We start from the raw sequence: 19,863 nt of genomic DNA, 5'->3' as shown, positions 1-19,863 counted from the left end.
TCAGCTGTGCGAACGGAGGGAGATGAGGGGCCACTGCTTTCGTTTTTTTCTATTTTTATCGCCCTTGCCGCAACAGATCAGACAGGCCGGCTGCGGTATCGCCGGAGCAGGCCGGAGGCTAGCCATGCTTGGCTCTCGCAGTCGGTGTACTGTTCACACGACTCCAGAGCTCGTACTCCTCGCGTTACCACTGCGCTTCAAAACGTTTACGATATGGAGTACGTTCGAATGCGTCGTCCGTGAGCGGTTTGCGCAAATCCTATTCTCTCTCTTGAGATTTCTGCTCGTGCTGGAATGAGATTTGTCTCCAAGTTTTAAGTTGAGATTTTTGTAAACTCGCGCATGACTTCGTATTAAAACAGAGGCGGTGGGATAGCCTGGGAACGTGCATTACGTCTAGGAAAACACAGTGAGATGTTTATTATTTTTTTGCGATTTGGTTTGAAGATGGGCACGTGAAAATGTAAAAAAGAAAATAGCTTGCAACATGCCATTAGGTGGTACACAACTTCTGCCTGCCTGAGCCAAGAAGTAGAGTGAAAGAATCGGACTGCACTAGCAAGGCGAAATAATAGAATAAAAGCAAGCGCAGTGGTCATGGAGTGGGATACAGGTTTTAGGAAAAAAACAACAGATACGCCAACAGCAGCCCGTGGTCCACCAACAACAGCAGCATGCGAAATCATGATTTTAATACATAATTCTATTAAACATGTCAGAAGCGTCAAAATTTGTACGCTAAAAATTATCCTGTGATTAGATTTTTGCTGGGGTATCTTTGGTCTATTTCCTTGTCGCACAGAAACAATGGGGGGGGGGGATAGATTCGCTCTACACTTGCGTTGTAACCGATGGTGCGCTGAAAAGCAGTCGAAACGTAGAAAGCGGTTGAAAGACCAAAAATAAAAAACAGAAACTTGGAGACAACACAAAGAGTTAAAGAGTTTAAACAGTACGCACTCAGCATGGGAAACTTTATTTCACTTTGTTCTTCATATTGCCTCCGAGTGAAAGGTGTAGTGATGCTCAAGCCCACTCGTGCGCTGGCACGCACGGCAAATTAAATGCATCTCTGAAGAAGGTCAAAAGCATCATAGTTTCGCGCAATCACCGGATGATGACGAAGGCCATTATGCAACCGCTGGTATGAAAAGTCGCAGCTCTTTAGCATGATGCTACTTTTGTAGCGAGAGCTACGCCGTTGGCCACGTGGGTTGGTCACGTAATGCGGAGCAGCTGCTGCAGCCGGCGGCGCGGCGCGTCGGCGAAACCGAGCTGCAACAGCTGTGCGCATGCGCCGTGTCGAGGGGGGGGGGGGGGGGGGGGAGGGTGGGGCGGCTCGGCGGAGTCGCCGGGGCAAAGATGAAGAGCGGAGGAGAGGACGAGCTGAGCTCGGCGGCTTTGAAAGAAGCCAGGGCTCGGCGTTGGGACGAAACCAAAGGAGGCGGCGAGCCGAGACGGAGGTAGAGCGTGCGATACGCCTCAATATGCGGCGTAACCACGCCGTTCGGAAGGCGCGCCTAGCCGCCGATAGTGAAACCAGTCCAGCTCTCGCGTCACCCCAGGTTTAACCAGAGCTAAACCACAGCCAATTTTTTTATAGATAGCCCGCTTCACTTAACGCTTCGGAGAACCATGAGCGCTATAAACGCGGAGTATAATCAGCGGGGATCCCTTTGCGCGAGCGAGCCCCGGAGCATTTGAAGCACGATTAGCCTAAGCAACAGGAGCTCTGGAATAAGGGCCCCTCCCACCGGATAAAATCAGTGGAACTTCAACTTCAAATCGTTTCGGTTTTAATAAACCTTATAACTACTACTACTATATAATTTCGCCCTGCTGTTTCAAAAGCTTTAACTGCTGGCTTTGATCGAACACTGCGCATCATTATCTCGTTTCCCATGTTATCCTCACGGCCGACGTCGTCGTTCGTGGAGAGTTCGGTGCGATTAAAGTCTGCAATCAAAGAAAGTCCAGCGTATCGGCGTGGCTCACTGGCCTGCACGACAGTGAAGGGAGAGGAACGAATGAATGAACATTTATTCGCAGAAGCGGTTGTTAAAGCTGTTACGGGTTGGCTGGCAGCGCCCCCTGGCCTTCCAGAAGGACGCTGACCAGCTTCACCTCCCTCAACTCCAAAGCCGCATCAGGCGGGTTGGGTTTGTGTGGACATCTCCATGAGATATGTGCGAAAGTAGGGGTGTAGCCACACCAAAGACATGCATCTACGTATAGTGCGGTGCGAAGGCGATGGAGGGGGATATAGGTATGTGAGTGTCTGAACTCGCCAGCGAAAGCATGATTCTTCCGGGGGAAGATATTTGTGGGGTGGTGGGTACAGGCGTCTGTTGAGGCGTTTGGCGTAGTGGGTGGATAGGAGTAGAGCTCAGGGTGAGGAGTCCCGCTTGGTGAGTATAATCGCGACCTATGTATCAGCCCCGACGTTTCTAGTCAGAGGCATACATTACCGCTACGGTCACACGGAGGAAGGACTCGTACGGCAGAATTGCATTAAAAGTAAGCGTCACCGCCTGTGCAACGTAGTAACCCATATAAAAATGGTCTATAGACAGCCTATTGCCTTCCTATAGATACTTCTTTTGTCTATTCATACTCCATAGACTGTCTATAGACAAAAGTCTACCAAGTGTGTATGGTCATAAATCTATAGATCGTCTATAGACAGTCTATAGCATTTGTATTGCCTATGAACTGTTCTCTAGGATTTGTCTATAGAGAGTCTATAGACTTTATAGACAGAAGTCTGTGGACACTCTATAGACTGTCTGAAAAATTTGTTGTTAGGGAAGCACGAACTGTTTTCGTCTTCCTTCTTCCACGTCACGCGACCTTGTTTTCTGACAGTAACGAAGCCTAACGCCGTGTCCTTTCAGCTGGGGTGAACGTTATCACCGAGTGCAGCGATGGGGGACGACGGCGCCGATCGGACGCTGGACAACACGCAGCTACTGGACCGTGTCGACGCACCCTGCGTGAGGGATGAAGAGACGCAGCGCTTCCTGCGCACCCACGGGCGTCTGCTGTTGCTGGTGCGTGGGCCTCCCGGCTCGGGCAAGAACATCATCGCCTCCGAACTGGAAGAGCTGTACCCAGACAGCCGTGCCTACTGGTCCGACAAGCTGTTCAGTTCGCCCATGGCTCCCGAGAGAAGCAGCGTGACCATTCGCGAGTCGCACGATCTCTGTCACAGCAAGTAAGTCGTCTATGCGCACGTAGAGCGCCCACGTCCATGTTCATGTTCTGTGTGTGGCGGTGGTGGTCGTGTCGGTGTGGTTAGTTTCGGCTTGAAGGCTCCTGTTTTCTATGGGCTGGTTGCTAAATGACGCAGTTGAGCGCCATCGCATTTGCGGTGTCTTTCTTTCGGAGGCGACTCATCATGATTAATGTGGTTCGCGAACCATCGTACCACCCGACGAGTAGCACGACACAAGAAAAGATTAACACTGGTACATTCCGGGCAAACATTCCTGGAGCGGTTAATTGTCATTATGCGAAGACACTGCGTTAGTATTAGGCGTTCTCCTTGCTTTTGATTCTCTTCTACTGCTTATCTTCATTTCGTGTTTTCTTATGTACTTTGCCATGTATTTCTTTGCTCATTAAAAGCTCTTTGCTCAACTTTACTGATCAACTATGGTATACTGTTTGCTGAGTCATTTTTAGTGTTTTTCATTTTTGCTGAGTCATTCGTGGTCATTATTATGATTATCAATGTTACGGCCATTTCTGGTGTGTTCTTCCCGTGGCAACCGCCTTCGGGTCTCTCCCCTACAACTGGAGTGGGGATTTCTAACCTAACTACCTCCCCGCACCCTCACTCTGCACAAAAATTTTCACCTATGTAGAGCGTTGGGATCGAGTAAAGGCATCAAAGTAATCTTGGAGGGTAAGTCCAACTGCTGTTACTGCTGTTACTGCTGTTACATAATTGTCACATCACATGTCCCGTAATTTTACGGCGGCAGCCGTTATACGGAACCCACCTTGCACACCTTTTTGTAACCGTGCCCCGTAAAATTTGACAGGTGCCTGTTGAACCCGCGCGAAGGTTCTTCCTCTGGAGCACCCCTTGGTGGGTGCACCTCCAGACATTTTTCGAGTCCGGTAGGTGCGGAGGCGCGCCGGATGTCTTGCCCGCCAATGCCCCCACCCGCCGCGGTGGCACAGTGGTTAGGCGCTCGGCTACTAAGCCGGAGTACCCGGGTTCGAACCTGACCGCGGCAGCCACGTTTCGATGTAGGCGAAACGCAAAAGGTGCCCGTGTGCTGTGCACGTTTAAGATCCCCAGGTGGTCGAAATTATTCCGGAGCCCTCCACTAGGGCATGTCTCTCTCTTGAGGCTGCGACCAGAGAGTTTCACCGCACGTTTACGGAGAACCCGTTTGGCAGCATGTGTTGAGTCTGCGAAAGGCAGCGGCACAAGCAAGATTTGAGTCTCGTGAGTGAAGCCATGCGTGCTACGATAACCAACTTCAAACCAAGTCTCAGTACTTTACGGATCACCGCAGCGTCTTCATAGGATTAACCAAGAAGAAGCAGCAATAAAGTTCAACAAAGCCAAACCACCTGCTTAATCGTTGCTTAACCACAAGCAGCGCCTTACCGTAGCCATGCTGTGCAGATTTCGCTTACACACCAGGTTTAAGCCAAGTTAAACCATGAGCAATTGTTTTTAATAGCGATGTTAATAAAACTAATTTGATTGATTTGGGTGCACTCAAAGTATGCGCACAGTACGCCAATCGCCCCGTCCCGGGCAGTGGGAACACATGCGTAAAGCAGTCGGTAAAGCTACGCCAGCCCGCGACCCGCACTTTTGCAATCGTGTCGACTTGAATTGTTACGACCAAAATAGGACGGAAACACACTATCGTACCTATGATACCGAACCTACGAGAAAGTGTGAGACACGTCGGGCTTCGAAAAACACTTACTGGATCTGTCCCACATGTCCGAAAAAAACATATATACACCGTGTCCGTCCGACGTATCTTAGCCAAAGCCGTTTGTTGAAGAGCATACTCCTGCCTTTCTTTTCGCTTCTCGAGCGCGCATGGTGTGTGGTTTGTTTATTCCGAAGTTCCCAAGAAAGGGGAACTCTATTATTCACCCCTCCAGAATAGCCAGCGATTCCGGGGTTGCTGCAGGAGTCCCAGTTCATAACCCGGCAACAACCCATGCTTCCTGTGTTTTTTGATCAATTTTGTAATTGTACGCGTTACCGCTGGAAGGGCCAATAAAACCTTTTTGTATCAATTTATTTCCGCTTTCCAGATGAACACCTGCGGAAACAATGTCCCGAAACTTAGGTAGCTTTTTAGAGGCTTACTGAATATATATATATATAAGCACAGTTTGGCAAGGTGTGCTGCAAGTTTATTTATTTATTTATTTATTTATTTATTTATTTATTTATTTATTTATTTATTTATTTATTTATTTATTTATTTATTTATTTATTCAGGATACCCTCAAAGGTTAGAGGGTATTACATGCCTTCTTCTCCTTTGTTTTAGGATCGAAGGTTTCATGAAGAACAACGTGCCGATGATCATAAACAGGAACACCAACGTCATGGTGTGGGAGATTGCGAAATTTCTGGTGCTGGCAGCTAGATACGGCTACACTGTCATTCTGGTCGACATGCCGCATCATTTCGTCTTGGACCCCAAGGTATAGATACAGCTACTTACAAATGATTGCGGTTGTTTTGAAGCGAAATATCGTGACCTGCGCATTTCTGACACAACGTACGAAATTTTCGCACGTTTATCGCTGGCTTTATAGCGCTCAGATTTCGCCGATATTTGTGTTTACACCCTAACCTTTATAGTCAAAATGGTCAAAATAATACATCTGCGTACCAACCTCTCACAGAGGGTGCTGATGCTAAAATGTCAGTCAAACTGAGCTCAGCAGCTTTACCATCTGCCGGGAAGAAGCAAAACTACGGCTGAAAGCAGCAGCCGCTGATTTGCTGTTTCCATTTTTTCCGGCCAGATGGCGACCCTCAGCTCGGCTGGCTTTGGGCTGGCTGAACTTGCAGCTCTCGCAATAATCGCCCGCGCGCACGACTGCTGTTTCCCATTTCTGCTGGAAAGAGTATTAGGAGAGAACCGGAGGCACATTTGTTATTTTGCAAAATAGACCCTGGTGTCATCCCTGTGTGAAATACGACAAATTAGTGGTATACAAAGAATTAATATTAGTGAATTGTGATTTTCAAAACCAAGTCAATTAAGAAATTCGTGGTAAAACGGGAATAAGATAGCAATCGATTTATAATTAACCGGAGTACCCTGGTTCGAACCCGACCGCGGCGGCCGTGTTTCGATGTAGGCGAAACGCAAAAGGCGCCCGTGTGCTGTGCGATGCCAGTGCACGTTGAAGATCCCCAGGTGGTCAAAATTATTTCGGAGACCTCCACTACCGAACCTTTCTTCCTTTCTTCTTTCACCCCCACCTTCCTCCCTTCCCTTGCGGCGCGGTTCAGGAGTCCACCGAGATTTGTGAGACTGCGTCATTTCCTTTCCTCGAAACCAGTTTTTTTATAAAGCCAATCAAGTATGAATCAATTTCTTTTACCATGTTTTGTGTACTCTGCTTGCAAAGGAAAGCAAAGTATCTCGAAAGTACATTTTCTGAAAGTGCCATTTTATGACCAGCTTGCAAGACAATGCTGCTACCCGATCAATACTAAAAATTCAGGGGGGCACTTTGTTGACCTAAAGTGCAGTGAGGCGAAAGCCTTAAGCGCAGTGTTGCTGCTTGTGTCACTGATGTGTTGTTAAGATGTTAAACTTCGCCCGTAAGAGTAAAACGCGACAGTGTCTTGTAACGCTGCCAGGGAGTCCACAGAACGCCATCGCCCGTTCGGTTGTACGCCTTGCTAGTCGGTAAATTGGTTTTTGAGGAAAGGAAATGTATCTGTCTCGCGTACTTCGGTGGACACCTGAACCTCGCCGTAACGGGAAGGGAGGAAGATGGGAGTGAACTAATGCACCGTATTCACTAGACGCGCCTTTGTTCACTCCTAACCATCGAGCAGGCATGGCGGAGTGATAGCATGCTCGTCTCGCACACCAGAGGCCGGGGTTCGGTTCCCGAACTCGACCAATTTCCTACTCGATTTTATTCATTTATCTAGCCTGATTAGAAAGGTTAATTCGGCTAATTGGGTAAATTAATCAGTTAACTAAACTCATTCCCACTTACTTAGAGCGTCACTATACGATCCCTTTAATTGGTTTCATGGTTACTAGCCAAAGTACAATTGGCCCCGTTTGAAATGCGCGCACTGTGACGTCACGACCGTTTCGACCAATTGAAAAGCGTGACATTTCTGTCGACAACCGCTGCTTACAACGATGAGGCATTAAAAGCTTCCGCCTTAAAAACCTGAAAAGCAAATGTTTGATACGTGACCACGCTGGCGTCCTGATAACCATATAGCGCGAAGTGAGGTTCGTCTGTTATTTACAGTGGCTATTAAAATTAAGTCAGTGGCTCAGTGGTTATGGCGCTCGGCTGCTGACCCAAAAGACGCGGGTTCGATCCCGGCCGCAGCGGTCGAATTTCGATGGAGGCGAAATTCTTGAGGCCCGTGTACCGTGCTAATTCAGTGCACGTTAAAGAACCCCAGGTGGTCGAAATTTCCGGAGCCCTTCACTACGGCGTCCCTCACAGCCTTTGTCGCTTTGGGACTTTAACCCCCATAAATCATATACCACACCTAAAATTAAGTTAGGAACACTAGCGCAATATACCACTAGCCTTGCGCTAGCCCAATCCCCATAGGAGTAAAGAGCAGAACGTTGGCACGAGCCGAAGAACGTCATATACTACGTTGATTACTCAGAGTACCGATTATGACCAGGCTAAAGCAGTTTTTTTTAATTTTGAGGGGAAGATGTTGCTCTCCACGCAGTGTTAGACCCAACGTTCAAAAGTTCTTCCCGGAAGTTAAATCTTTTCGAAAGCCCTTTAATTTTCCTATCCAAGTCTTTAAATATACGTCCGATGGACCCAATTCATTCTCATTAAAGGTATGGAGATTAAGAAGTTTGCGGCAATACGGTGGCCGCAACTGGCAAACGACAGGGTTAATTGGAGAGACATGGGAGAGGCCTTTGCCCTCCAGTGGGCGTAGTCAGGCTGATGATGATGATGATGGACGTCACTGTAGGTCCATGGCTAAAGGGACGTCCAACGTATGCGCCTCATGCTGCCAGTGTCCCAGTGCTGCTTGCTACGCGATCTTCTCTGCGAAGCGTTTACATTGCGAGGTGAACGCCAAATTCGCTACTTTCGAGTAGCTGAAAGACAAGTACGCCCATTTTTATATCTCCGGCTGTCGTTCAGTTTATGCAGCGAAGACGAATCATGTCTAGCTCGTCCGCCATCTGACATGCGCGAAGGGTCCGCGATCATGAACGCGTGCGATTACGTTGAGATGTAGTGAAACACTCCGAGCGTTCCCAAAAAATTCCGGGGGCACTTTGACTGTCTAGAGTGCGTAGAGGCGAAAGCGTTTTCCGCACCACTTTGCCTATGTGACACTGCTGACGTCACCACTGGATGACGTCACACATAATTGATGACGAAGTAATGACTAATTACTGATTAATCCCTCAGCACTAATTGACTGCTAATTAATGGCGCTTAAGCTTCGCCTTTAGGAGTGGAACGCGACAGCGTGTTGTAGCGCTGCCAGGGAGTCCACGGAATGCCACCATCCGTTCCGCGCGATGCCTTGCCCTTTGAACGCAACGCTTTTTGAGGAAAGGAAATGGCGCTGTAATTCTCACTCATCTCGGTGGACACCTGAACCGCACCGTACAGGAAGGGAGGAAGTGGCAGTGAAAGAAGAATGAGGGGCCGTAATGAAGGGACTGAAAATTGTATTTGAGGAAAGAAATGACGCAGTAACTGTCTCACATATCTCGGTGGACACCCGTCAAAACGCGGACACATCTGTCGACACGGCTGCCGACACGGATTGCTAACGACAGCATGAGGCATTAAAGGCTTTCGCCTTAAAAGTCGCACAGAAGGCGTCTTCAGGTCCTGTTGTGCGCGTCGAGCACCATTGTCACTCGCACCAGATCGCATATGCGAACGACGCGACGTACAATAGCTAATGTGTATTCGCTCGGTGCCTTCGTCCGGCTTGCTTAGTACTCGTAATCTTTCACCTCGTTCTGCTCGTAATTTAAGCAAGTTATCGCCAGCGCTTGTGCCGGCGGCAGTTATGCACCGACAGCGCAGCGGTATGCTTGCTAGGGATCGAGCGCCCGTACCCGGCACAACACACCGTAATACGCTATAAATATCATTCTAGCTCTTTTACCGGCAAAATCTTCAATTTTTTTTCCCACCTCGCAGCCATGGAAGAAGAAAAAAATGGAGGGGACACAAGCTCCGCCTTAAATGTATGACGCGATAACCTAATTAATTCTCATATACGCAGAACCTCACTGTCTACATTCACAGATCCCTGGGAGCCCTCAAACCACTCCTGGCGAAGTGGTGCAGCGGTTGAGCGATGCGCCACTTCCCTGCGATGTCAGGTGCTGCCACCGGTGGGGCTTTTGAGGCCCAGGTTGCTCTTTCTGTGCGACCAATCATTAATTTATCTGCAGCTTGCCACGGTGGTCAGTTTACTCACTATCCAGTGGGCAGGTTGTGATGACGCTGCACGATTTCGTGACCTAGGTGGCCGCCCTGCCGCCTTGGTTGCTCTCTGGGCATCAACTGCCAGAGTCATGATAGCGATTTTTCTCTCAAAACGCCGACGCCGAAACCGGATTTTCTGGACAACGGGGCGTTTAACGCTATCACGTTATCAGTAAGCGGTACTTATTTGAGGACTGCGGTTGGTAACGGCAATGACCAGGCTAATGCGCATGACGAGTTCGGAAGGTACTGCACCGCAATACACCGCGATACTGGGGAGGAGCGAACGCAAAGCCTAAAGCGCATACGAGTCGCTTCTGGGCAAACATCACATTTTTTTTACGGGAAGACGAGGAAAGTGCGCTACTCGCAGCGTGGTCTTTTGCATGGAAGTTCCCGCATATGGAAGTTAAACGCCAGCTTGTTCGAGCTTAGCTCGAGCCCCTCAGCCATCGCCACACGACTTGGAGCACGAATGCGGCGGGCACACAACTTGGACCTGAGGACAGCAGCTCGCTGCATCCAAAATAAACCTCAAGTTCACGAAGCGGTCTTCGGCACACGGCTGAAATGCACATGAGCCCCATATATGTTTGTCTACAAATATCCAGGAGCAATTTTGCAGTTCGTACGACTCAATCAAACGACGTGCGGCAAACGGGGTAACCGGAGGATCCGTCATGGTTTTTGTAATTCACGTATCAGAACAAGCAGTTCATTGCATGGCGATTTCGATGTGCACGCATGCACTGAATGCAAATCAGCCTGTATCGGGCAATGAGCAAATATTCTTGAACCAAAGGTATACCTATCCTCGTAGTTGGTAACCCAAAGGAACGCAACGGGAACGAACCGAGCAGACCGCCGAGCGAGAATCGAATGTCCGGGGTTTGAAAAATACTTGTCAAATACGCCCTATACGTACTCGGGAAAAGAATGCTCCAGGTCCGTCCGACGTGCCTCTAGCCGCGCCCTTGAAAAACATTGGTCGGATCCGTCCGACGTACCTGTAGCCACAGCTTATTCTAATACACTGCAATGTGCAACGTACTTACATCTGGTTCACATAATCAATAAGATAGTGTTTGATTTGCCGCTCGAAAATATTGAATTCGCACAGCCGTGCCATTGAAGTCCGAAAAGCGCACGTCCCGGCGTAGGTTCGCATTGGAGGTAAGATTTAGGAGCTCTGTGTCCCATAATCTTACCGAACCCGGCCGCGGCGGTCCAGTTTCGATGGAGGCGAAATTCTAGAGGCCCGTGTACTGTGCGATGTCAGTGCACGTTAAAGAACCCCAGGTGGCCGAAATATCCAGAGCCCTTCACTACGGCGTCCCTCATAGCCTGAGTCGCTTTGGGACGTTAAACCCCCATAAACCATAAACCAAACTATAATCTTACCGCCTTGGTCTGCAGTAAATTGGTACTATATCTCAGTACATGCGCAGCTTGGCATCTGCGCTGATCAAATTGTTTTATAATTATAACTGTGTAGACTTTTTCTTGGTAAATAGACATCTCGCCGCTACTGTTGTCCCATAATGTAAGCGAAAACTCCCGCATCGGCCTGTTTTTCCATTATGAATGCGTCCAAGTGGCACGCTAACACTTCAGCGAGCAAGATCAGCCGCTGTGGAATTCCGGCGGAAGTCTAGGCGACGAGCGCGATCGATAGGGAACGTATTTCGAACAACAGACCGTTCCCCGCTAGCCTAGAGAAATGCAAGGAGGATATTGCGTCATTCGCGGGACAGCAGTTCGTGCAACCCAAAAGTTACACGCGCCAGTCAACTTTCACTTCCTTCAAGAGTCACATTGTTCTCGCCGTCGAAGCGGCCGCAAAGAATGTGAATAACGCTGCAGCATTACGGCGTTGGTGAATTTCATTCGCTCTTCGCGTCGAACGCCTGGACGTGAACGTACCGCGTTTATCATTAGCGCTGACGCTGTAGGGGTGGCCCTGTTCTTATGCACTCTCAAAACTCTTAAGAAACTCTTAGGAATGCGTTAGCAGCCAAACCTTCGTTATATCCGTGGTTAACGCACTAAAGATCGTTATATCCAAGGTGGTACATTTAGGTTCGTTATATCCCAGGTCCAGACAAGAACATTCATTATATCCGAAATGGTACATTAGGTTCGTTATATCCGGGGTCCAGACAAAAACGTTCATTATATTCGAAATGGTGCATTAGGTTCGTTATATCCGAGATCCAGACAATAACGTTCATTATATCCGAAATGGTACATTAGGTTCGTTATACCCGAGATCCTGACAAGAACGTTGATTATATCCGAAATGGTACATTAGGTTCATTATATTCGAGGTCCAGAAAAGAACGTTCATTATATCCGAAATGGTACGTTAGGTTCGTTATATCCGAGGTCTGGACAAGAACGTTCATTATATCCCAAATGGTACATTAGGTTCGTTATATCCGAGGACCAGACAATAACGTTCATTATATCCGAAACGGTACACTTGGGTACATTGTATCCGAGGTCCAGACAAGAACGTTCATTATATACAAAGTGGCATACATAGGTTCGTTATACCCGACGTCCAGAAAAGAACGTTCGTTATATCCGAACACGCGAAAGTTCGTTATATCCGAGGTGGAATACTTTTGTTCCTTATGCCTGAGGTTAGCACACTAAGGTTCGTTATATCCTAAGTGGCATGCTGTCACCTGCCCACCCGGATGCGGGTAACGTGCTTTCCACTGGCTATTGACAGACGGCGGTCTCCATTTCCGTTAGCACAGACTCCTTTAATACTAACGCACTACTAAACTGCCCCTATTGACATGTTGTTCAAATCCCCACTCACAAGCCATGTGGGCCTGGAGTGGGTGCTCGTGGCTCAAGCCCCTGATGGCATGAAGATGGTTTGAGGTAGAGCTGTCGATGTCGCCTCTCTGCCGGAGGAGGACGCGAGAAGTCGAAAAGTTTTCATCTCATGACTAGCGCGGCGACGCCTTACCAGAGCCCTGAACTGGGCTTGTCATGTCTTTCCAACAGGTTCTGACGGCCACCAACAACAAGGGACTTGGCGAGCAGTACTTGACCAGCCGAGTCAAACAATGGGAGGAGGTGCACCCGTTCGCCACGGGCTGGTCCCCGAGACCCAAGGACGCTGCGCGGCTGCTGCAACGGTTCCGGCAGCTGAGCAAGGCGCTGAATGAGGAAGACTGTGAGTGCAGCAACTCGTCATAGAAGGGTCAGCACTCGCGGGTTAGCTTTTGGTCAGGTGCTAACGGGGGCGCCGTGAAAAACTCATTTCTCAGATTCCTGTCTCATTTGAATTTTTTTTATCGCTGGAGAAGAAAAGACAGGAAGAAAAACTCGAAGTCTGTTCGCCCTTTTCGTGGACGAAGTCGCTGAAATAGCTTAACCACACCACCTCCACAGAACCCCCCCACCTTAGCACACACACACAAGGAGTGCATCCACTCATATCGCGCACCATACTCCTCCGGCGGCTTAGTTCTAGTTGTCTCACATTCTATCATGGGGCCTGGGGAATGTCTGTTCAGCCTTGACGCGCGTGGAATTCATTTTCAGGATCTTTGGCTGATGGGAGAGTCGGACGGACACAATCCGTGAGTGGGTACCTTCGGGGGTCGCAGCGATAGGAAGCGCAGGCGTGCACTATGTGGTTTGAGCGTCCCTCGCTGCTTAGGCGATCGGACTCGAGCCTCTGCAGAACAACGACGCTCCTGTCTCGACCTCTACTATGACTGGTGGCGTCGCAACACCGCTATGAGGCCGCTTTAAAGTTGCTTCCGTCGTCGCTAGGCTATGTGTTAGGGCGCTGCCATCGGCTTGGCAAACTTCATCGCCAGGGAGCGCCGCCGTTTCGCTGCTAGTCCCGATGTTGCCATGTGCTTGCCAAGCTCGCGTCAATTGTTTGGAGGGACAACGTCGTGCAGAATCTAGGGCAAAGGACACGGCGTATAAACGAGCGGCCAGGGCTCGCAATCGGTTTAGAGGTGCAGGTGGGTCATGGGTTGTCATTTCTGATAAGCGTTTCGGGCCCTAGCAGTCCTTTATAAGAGTGGTCTATAGACTGTCTACAGACTTCTTATGGACTCTTATAGGCTCTACTGACTTCACATAAGTATATCCTTTTCTCAATTCATAGTCGATAGAAAGAAAAAGTCTACTAAAAGTGTAAGGCCATAAATCAATAGATTGTCTATGCCCATGAAAGACGGCAAGATCCTTAAGTACGGAGTCGCCGAGTAGAAGCCACCGAGAAATACGTCAGGGCCCTCAGGTCATCTGCCGGTGGTAGCGGGACATCCATCAGAACCACGCCAGTCGAAGTAGCTAAAGCATAAATCTCTCAAGTACAAACCGCAAAATAATTATTCGCAAAAGCAAGACTGAAAGACTGCTAGCGCTCATCATCCGCGTTACAACTAATGTGTAATCGTCAGATAAGGTTTTACCCTCGTCATTTTCATGTGCAGCCGCTGTGAACCTGAAAGCGGTGGCCAACACCTGTGTTTTTCCTTTCTGTCTGGCGCGGCTGTGTCTGTTTGGGCGAGCCAAAGCTGACAGCGACTACTGCTGCAGCGAGAAGGTATGTTGAAAGACACGCAGTTGAGTGTAAGGTGTACTTCTATGACATGTGCCTATCTTCAGGTTGGTTTCCCACTGGTTTCGTTTAGTCGCGAATTTTGATAGTTTAAAAGGTCTCCTTGGGATCGCCTTGGCGCATCACCTTTGTTTTTTTCTTCTTCTTTCCTTACACGCCGCAACCTGATTGACCGACGCAATAAAATTCACTAATCGAAGCGAATGAATGGCTTCACTGTGTTTTGTTTTTGTAGCTGTGGAGAATTTAATGGCAACAACACATGCTGCAGTCGAACATACTCACGCAGGTCAGAAAAGCCTATGGTCGGAGCGACACTATTCGGGTGTTCGGCTACGCCATCACACAAGGCTTCGTGTTCGCCATGGTGGAGCTCAGCGACGACCAGGCGTCACTGACCAAGGGTCATGACGGTGGCGAGGGTGATGGTGATGCGGGTGGAGCTGATGACATGGATGCAGTTATACTTCGCTTTTCGATGAGCCTCAGTCCTTCGAACTGGGAGGAAGTCGCCTGCATCGTCGACCTCGCCAAGTTCGCAACAGAAGATGGTGGCAGTGGCGACGGAGAGGATGATCTGTGCAGCGCTAGCGAAGGGATTAATCTCAAAGGTAAGAATGCAAGGCTGCCTCCAATACGCCAACCGATCATCTGCTAGGAAACGCCGATCACGAAATCGGAAGTATAGGGGACAACGCGGCGTGATCGTAATTGACACTTGCAGCATTTCAGCTTCTCTTTTACCCCTCATTTTCACAGTGTGTAGTTGTGTGCGGAAGAATCAATTTCTATGTCATGGAACCTTTTTAACTAGAAGGAATCTACCGAAACAAACCACAGTCGGCTCGTTATGTGTATATGAACAGGCCGAGTCCAATGGGGTGGCATCATTGCGTATAAGGAAACTAACTTAGCGAAGGTTGGCCTTTCTAGGTGCGTTAAGCACGTGCATTTGTTGACGCAATTGACTGGAAGCAATGATACTACATCTTCCCAGGCATACATCCCTCGAAAATCACCTTTATGCCCCTTGGCTCCATGGAGGGAACCGAGTACAGCTACAGTCGAGCCGTTACCGCTCCGTGGAAGTGGCTTTCATCAAAGCTGCGCTTCTGGATAAATTCATCAACAGAGGGAGCAGGATGCAGGAAGAGGGTCGCTGGCTTCGATGTCTACGGTGCCACGTCCTCAGCTGACGAAGCCTGCCTCCTGGTGTATGACACAGTGGTGGAGCTGGATGCCGTCTTCACGGGCTACTACCAGCCCTACACAACTTCGTGAGGAGCATTTTCTTTTGGTTTTTGTTAAATAATAGCTGTGTGGAGAATTCCTGATTATGCCGTCGTCGCACACAGTAAGTGAAAGAAAGCGCGCGGTCGCTCACTGACTAGTAGGCATACTATGTAGTCCTGAGCCACAAAATGATCTATGTTGTCATGGGCCACAAGAATTTTATCTGAGTAGCCCTGTGTCAATGAACTGTTCACTGCGCAGTCCGCGGCCAAAATATTGTTATATGTGTAGTCCTGGACCGTAAGAACGTTATCTGTGTACTCCTGGGCCACTAGAATGTCATCCGTGTAGTTCTGGGACGCAAGGAAGTTATCTATGTAGCCCTGAGTGATGAGGTTAGGGCCATGCAGTTTTAGGAGTGGGTGTTCTTGAGAATAAGCCACATGCGGCCTTTCATCTCTGTCGTCCACAGCGATAGATCAGGACATGCCTGGGCCGCACCGAACGGGGTCCGGCACTTATTGCTTGGCCCCGTACTATACAAACCTGTGGTGACGTCATCCGTTTCGGAGTAGGAATGGGCGCTCTCGGAGGAGCAGGGTACAGCTGTCGGTGTCACTTCTTCGGCTAAGGGTTCGCCTGATTTTAAACAGCTCATCCGTAAATCCTCCGGAATTTGTATCCTTCATTCTGCCGTTCTACTCAGTCCTCCTTCCTGACGGTCACTGTTTAGCTGTAAGCCCTGACCGAGACATATACGGTGGTCGGCGCAGTTCACGGTTTCTTTGCTTTGCATGATTTTATCTAGTTGCGACACAGTTTAGGCTGTTGTTCGCATTTACGAGTCGCGCTGGTGTATTGTTGTGTAAAGTATACGCAGGCCGCGGCACTCGTCACCAGGGTAGCCGCCTAGTTCTGTTGATCTCCGAATATGACGAGAAAGAGAGGACAAGTGTTCTTCTCTTCACTCTCCAGAGATCGGAGCAAGAGGCCCACCGTGGCAGCACGCCTCAGTGACTGTCACGAGTGTCGTTGCTTGCGGAGTCGCGATTGAAACTGAAGAGTGTACAACATGTTGGCCCGTGCTTCTTTTGTTGATCTTTCGCAGGCTTAGCCGAAACACCTGGTCCCCGACGCGGAACATGGCGTCCGGGGCACGGCCGAGGCGCAGTGGGCCCCGCCGACCTTTTACCTACTTCCATTGAGCTCTCACCGCAGTACGCGCCTGCAGTAGCGGATGTTGGGCGACCTGCTGAATGAGGAGTGACAGTGGAATGCTGGCAAAGACTGGGAGCCAGATTACATGTTTTCCTGATTGCCACTGCGTGCCGCTCTGTTTTCCTTGTGCCTTATCACAGAGTTAATCCGGCCTATTGTGCCTAAAAGCATTGGTCCGAGACACATTGCTGCAGGCCACACCAGACATCTTGGAGGCCCGCCTCTCAGTGCGCCGTTCTTCGGCACTTGCACCAAACGCTGTACCGGTTCAGGATTCCTGGGCTGCTGTGACTCCAGACTGAACAATACAATTTATTGTACTGACAGTGCCGTCTCATGCGGGTTCTTGAAATAAGTTTGTTTTGATATGTGCCATACGGTGAGATAAAACTGTTTAAAAGGTATTTCATCTAGACACAGCTACAGCTGATAGATATGGTGATTTTTGAAAGCTTCCATACAGGATGCTTCCGATAGCTTTTTGTGGTGGAGATCACCTCCTTACGCAATTTCTGGACGTTCAAAACCTAGAAAATTCACCTCGCGTTTGGAGCTGGTTGGCAACAAAAGAAAATAAAACACTGAAAGTATTTACCGTTAAAAGTTTAACATAAAATGGGGATAAGTGTGCACTGTCCCCATAAACTCAAGCACAAATGTTTTTAGGGTGCTTCAGCAACCATTTGCCTACGCTTCTCAATTTTGTCTTTTATTTTTGTCTTATATGCGAAGCATATACCGGCACATTCCTCCCCCACTTTTTCACTTCTCATGGGGTGCTCAAAAGTTGAGCAGAAGTTTTCGCTATGGCGTTTTCTTGAAATTTGTCAATTGCATTGCTTCCTGTTTGATAGTACAGTTATTACAACTAATGACGAACACGGGCTCTCCTAGATCGAACTCAGGTGAAAGCATGATTGCGGATCAACAGGGCCTTCACGTCTGCCGTATGGTATGGTCGGGGTTGGCGTTTTTGATTCTCAAACCTGGGCTACACGTAGCACTAATATATTTCGAAAAACGAAGGCTAGACAGTAGCCGCCGAAGCTCAGCTGGTACAGCACTGCACGCGACGTGCGAAAGTTGTTCATTAGGGTGTCTGGACTTATGTTTTTCACGAATATTTGCTATAACAAAAGCAAAAAGTAAAATGGAGATACTTTTTAATACCACGTGCAGAAAGCTTTCATAAGCACTCTGAAATCTCAGTTTCGTTTGTTTTGCTCATGTATTAAACCCCATGTTGTGTGTTGTATCTTTACTTGTCTTGCTTTCCTTGTTGCAATAAAGCATATCTGATCGCGTAAAAGATACGCACATTTGCTGTAGCCCCAATCTCACTTTCGTGTTCTTGTTCATGCCATCGAAAAAATAAACTTGTTAATAAAAGATTGGTCTCCGCTTTAATATGTAGAGAACTTGTTACAGCAATACCTGCTTGCATACACTCTCGGACTTTCGTGTTAGGGTATGTTGGCGCTAGGCTGCCTCGATGTGCCAACGTCGTTTTCAAGGTGGAGACACCGCATTCGCCTGCACTTTGTTGGGTTTGGTTTGGTTTGGTTTTTTTAGGAAAGGACTGGAGAGCGGGACCCAACAAGGTGGAACGTAACAGGCGCCCTTGTGCTGTGCGATGTCAGCGCACGTTAAAGATCCGCAGGCGGTCGAAATTGTTGTTGTAGCCTACGACAGAATGGCACATACCCACTCTGGGGGATCGTCCAAGAATCGGTCGAAATTATTCTGGAGGCCTCCACCGCGGCACCTCTTTCTTCCTTTATTCTTTCACTCCCTCCTTTATCCCTTCCCTTACGGCGCGGTTCCGGTGTCCACCGAGACATGTGAGGCAGCTACTGCGCCATTTCCATTCCCCAAAAAACCAAACCCAACATGCTCAAATTGGCGGTTACTCCATGCGATTCTGCACGTTTAGCACTGTTACAAGAGACATTGTTACTAGCCCTTTCGCTGTCGGGTGTTTCTGCCCGTGACGCACCCCCAGTGTCGCACGCTTCCGGGATGATGGTCCCGCTGTTTCAACATCAGAATCTGACGATGCGGAACTCACCTCTTCCTCGGATGAGACATGAGATGCTGTTCGAGTCCGAATCCGAGCTCGGCTCGTATTCAGAATCGGAAGAGCCACCGCTCCAATGCGCAGAGGAAGGTCCCGCGCGGTCAGCCATATCCGAAAGTAACCGCGCGCAGCGGGGGTGTGCTTTCAGTGGCCCGCAAAACGGAGAGAAATGGGACGCCGTGTAATAAAGATGAGAGACGGAGATGGAAAAAGGCTAAAACAAAGTTGGAGGAGCTTTACGTTTGATGCTGCCAGCCGCAAGCGACGGTGCGACGAGAGAGAGCGAACGCAACGATCGAGTCATGTGTCGGTTTCTTTGACTCTCGGAGTGGCAACGGCGCGCGCCCTTGAACTTGAAGCGCCGTAGCTCACACGCCGACAGAAGAAAAATAAAAACCTGCAAAACAGCGGCAGATGGCAGAACAACCCTTGGACCCATAACCACTCGTGCACGCGTCATGATCCGGCGAACGCGGAGCGACCGCGCCACTCAGCAAAGAGAGAGGGGTGGGATGGCAGTCGCTCCGTACTCTTCAATACACGTACCAAAACAGTAAGGGGCGAAAATACGAACTTGTAGAAAGATTCAACAGATGGCGCGGCTAGTCCAAGAGCGTCAGCTTTGCGCTCAAGCGCGAAATTTTGAACGCACGATAGAGAACGTACCAGTACGTCACTGACACTGTGGGGGGGGGAAGCGCGAAAACGTACCGGTACGTCCGTGACAGCGAAAGGGCTAGGGAATATTTAAATAGTGAATATGAGTCAGCTGCGCAAAGGAGCTAGCATTGCTGAGCTGATCTTACGAGGAACTCGGTGCCTTCTGTCAACAGTCGTTACTTTCGTGCAACGAAGGTAAAGTAATTTACGCAATGCGGTGATCCAGAAACTTAATTCACGAATACGAAGGGACACACGGGAAAATAACTACTGTCCCTTTTCCACTAACGCAATCAGGCCGTAATATTTTTTTTCGACCGCCTTGAAATCACAGCCAATGCATCACGCAGAAAACTATGCAAACAGCCAGAGCATC

The 19,863-nt window shown here is 49.0% G+C and overlaps 1 protein-coding gene across 1 annotated transcript in view; it reads left to right on the top strand.

Annotated features, from left to right (window-relative positions):
- Positions 1 to 1,379: 1,379 nt before the first annotated feature.
- The window catches only part of LOC149364321 (uncharacterized), a 48,865-nt gene continuing 30,381 nt past the window's right edge, over positions 1,380 to 19,863 (top strand). The window contains exons 1-6 of the mRNA XM_089568668.1: positions 1,380 to 3,214; positions 5,538 to 5,694; positions 12,718 to 12,889; positions 14,172 to 14,284; positions 14,589 to 14,910; positions 15,297 to 15,576. Of these exons, the coding sequence (XP_089424794.1) occupies positions 2,925 to 3,214; positions 5,538 to 5,694; positions 12,718 to 12,889; positions 14,172 to 14,284; positions 14,589 to 14,910; positions 15,297 to 15,576 (1,334 nt within the window). The 5' untranslated portion in view covers positions 1,380 to 2,924. The remainder of the gene's footprint in view (positions 3,215 to 5,537; positions 5,695 to 12,717; positions 12,890 to 14,171; positions 14,285 to 14,588; positions 14,911 to 15,296; positions 15,577 to 19,863) is intronic.

The sequence above is a fragment of the Amblyomma mixtum genome, chromosome 2 (assembly GCF_055824585.1).
Source record: "Amblyomma mixtum isolate Tamu chromosome 2, ASM5582458v1, whole genome shotgun sequence".
Lineage (NCBI taxonomy): Eukaryota > Metazoa > Arthropoda > Arachnida > Ixodida > Ixodidae > Amblyomma > Amblyomma mixtum.
This window is presented reverse-complemented; position numbering and strand designations above follow the sequence as displayed.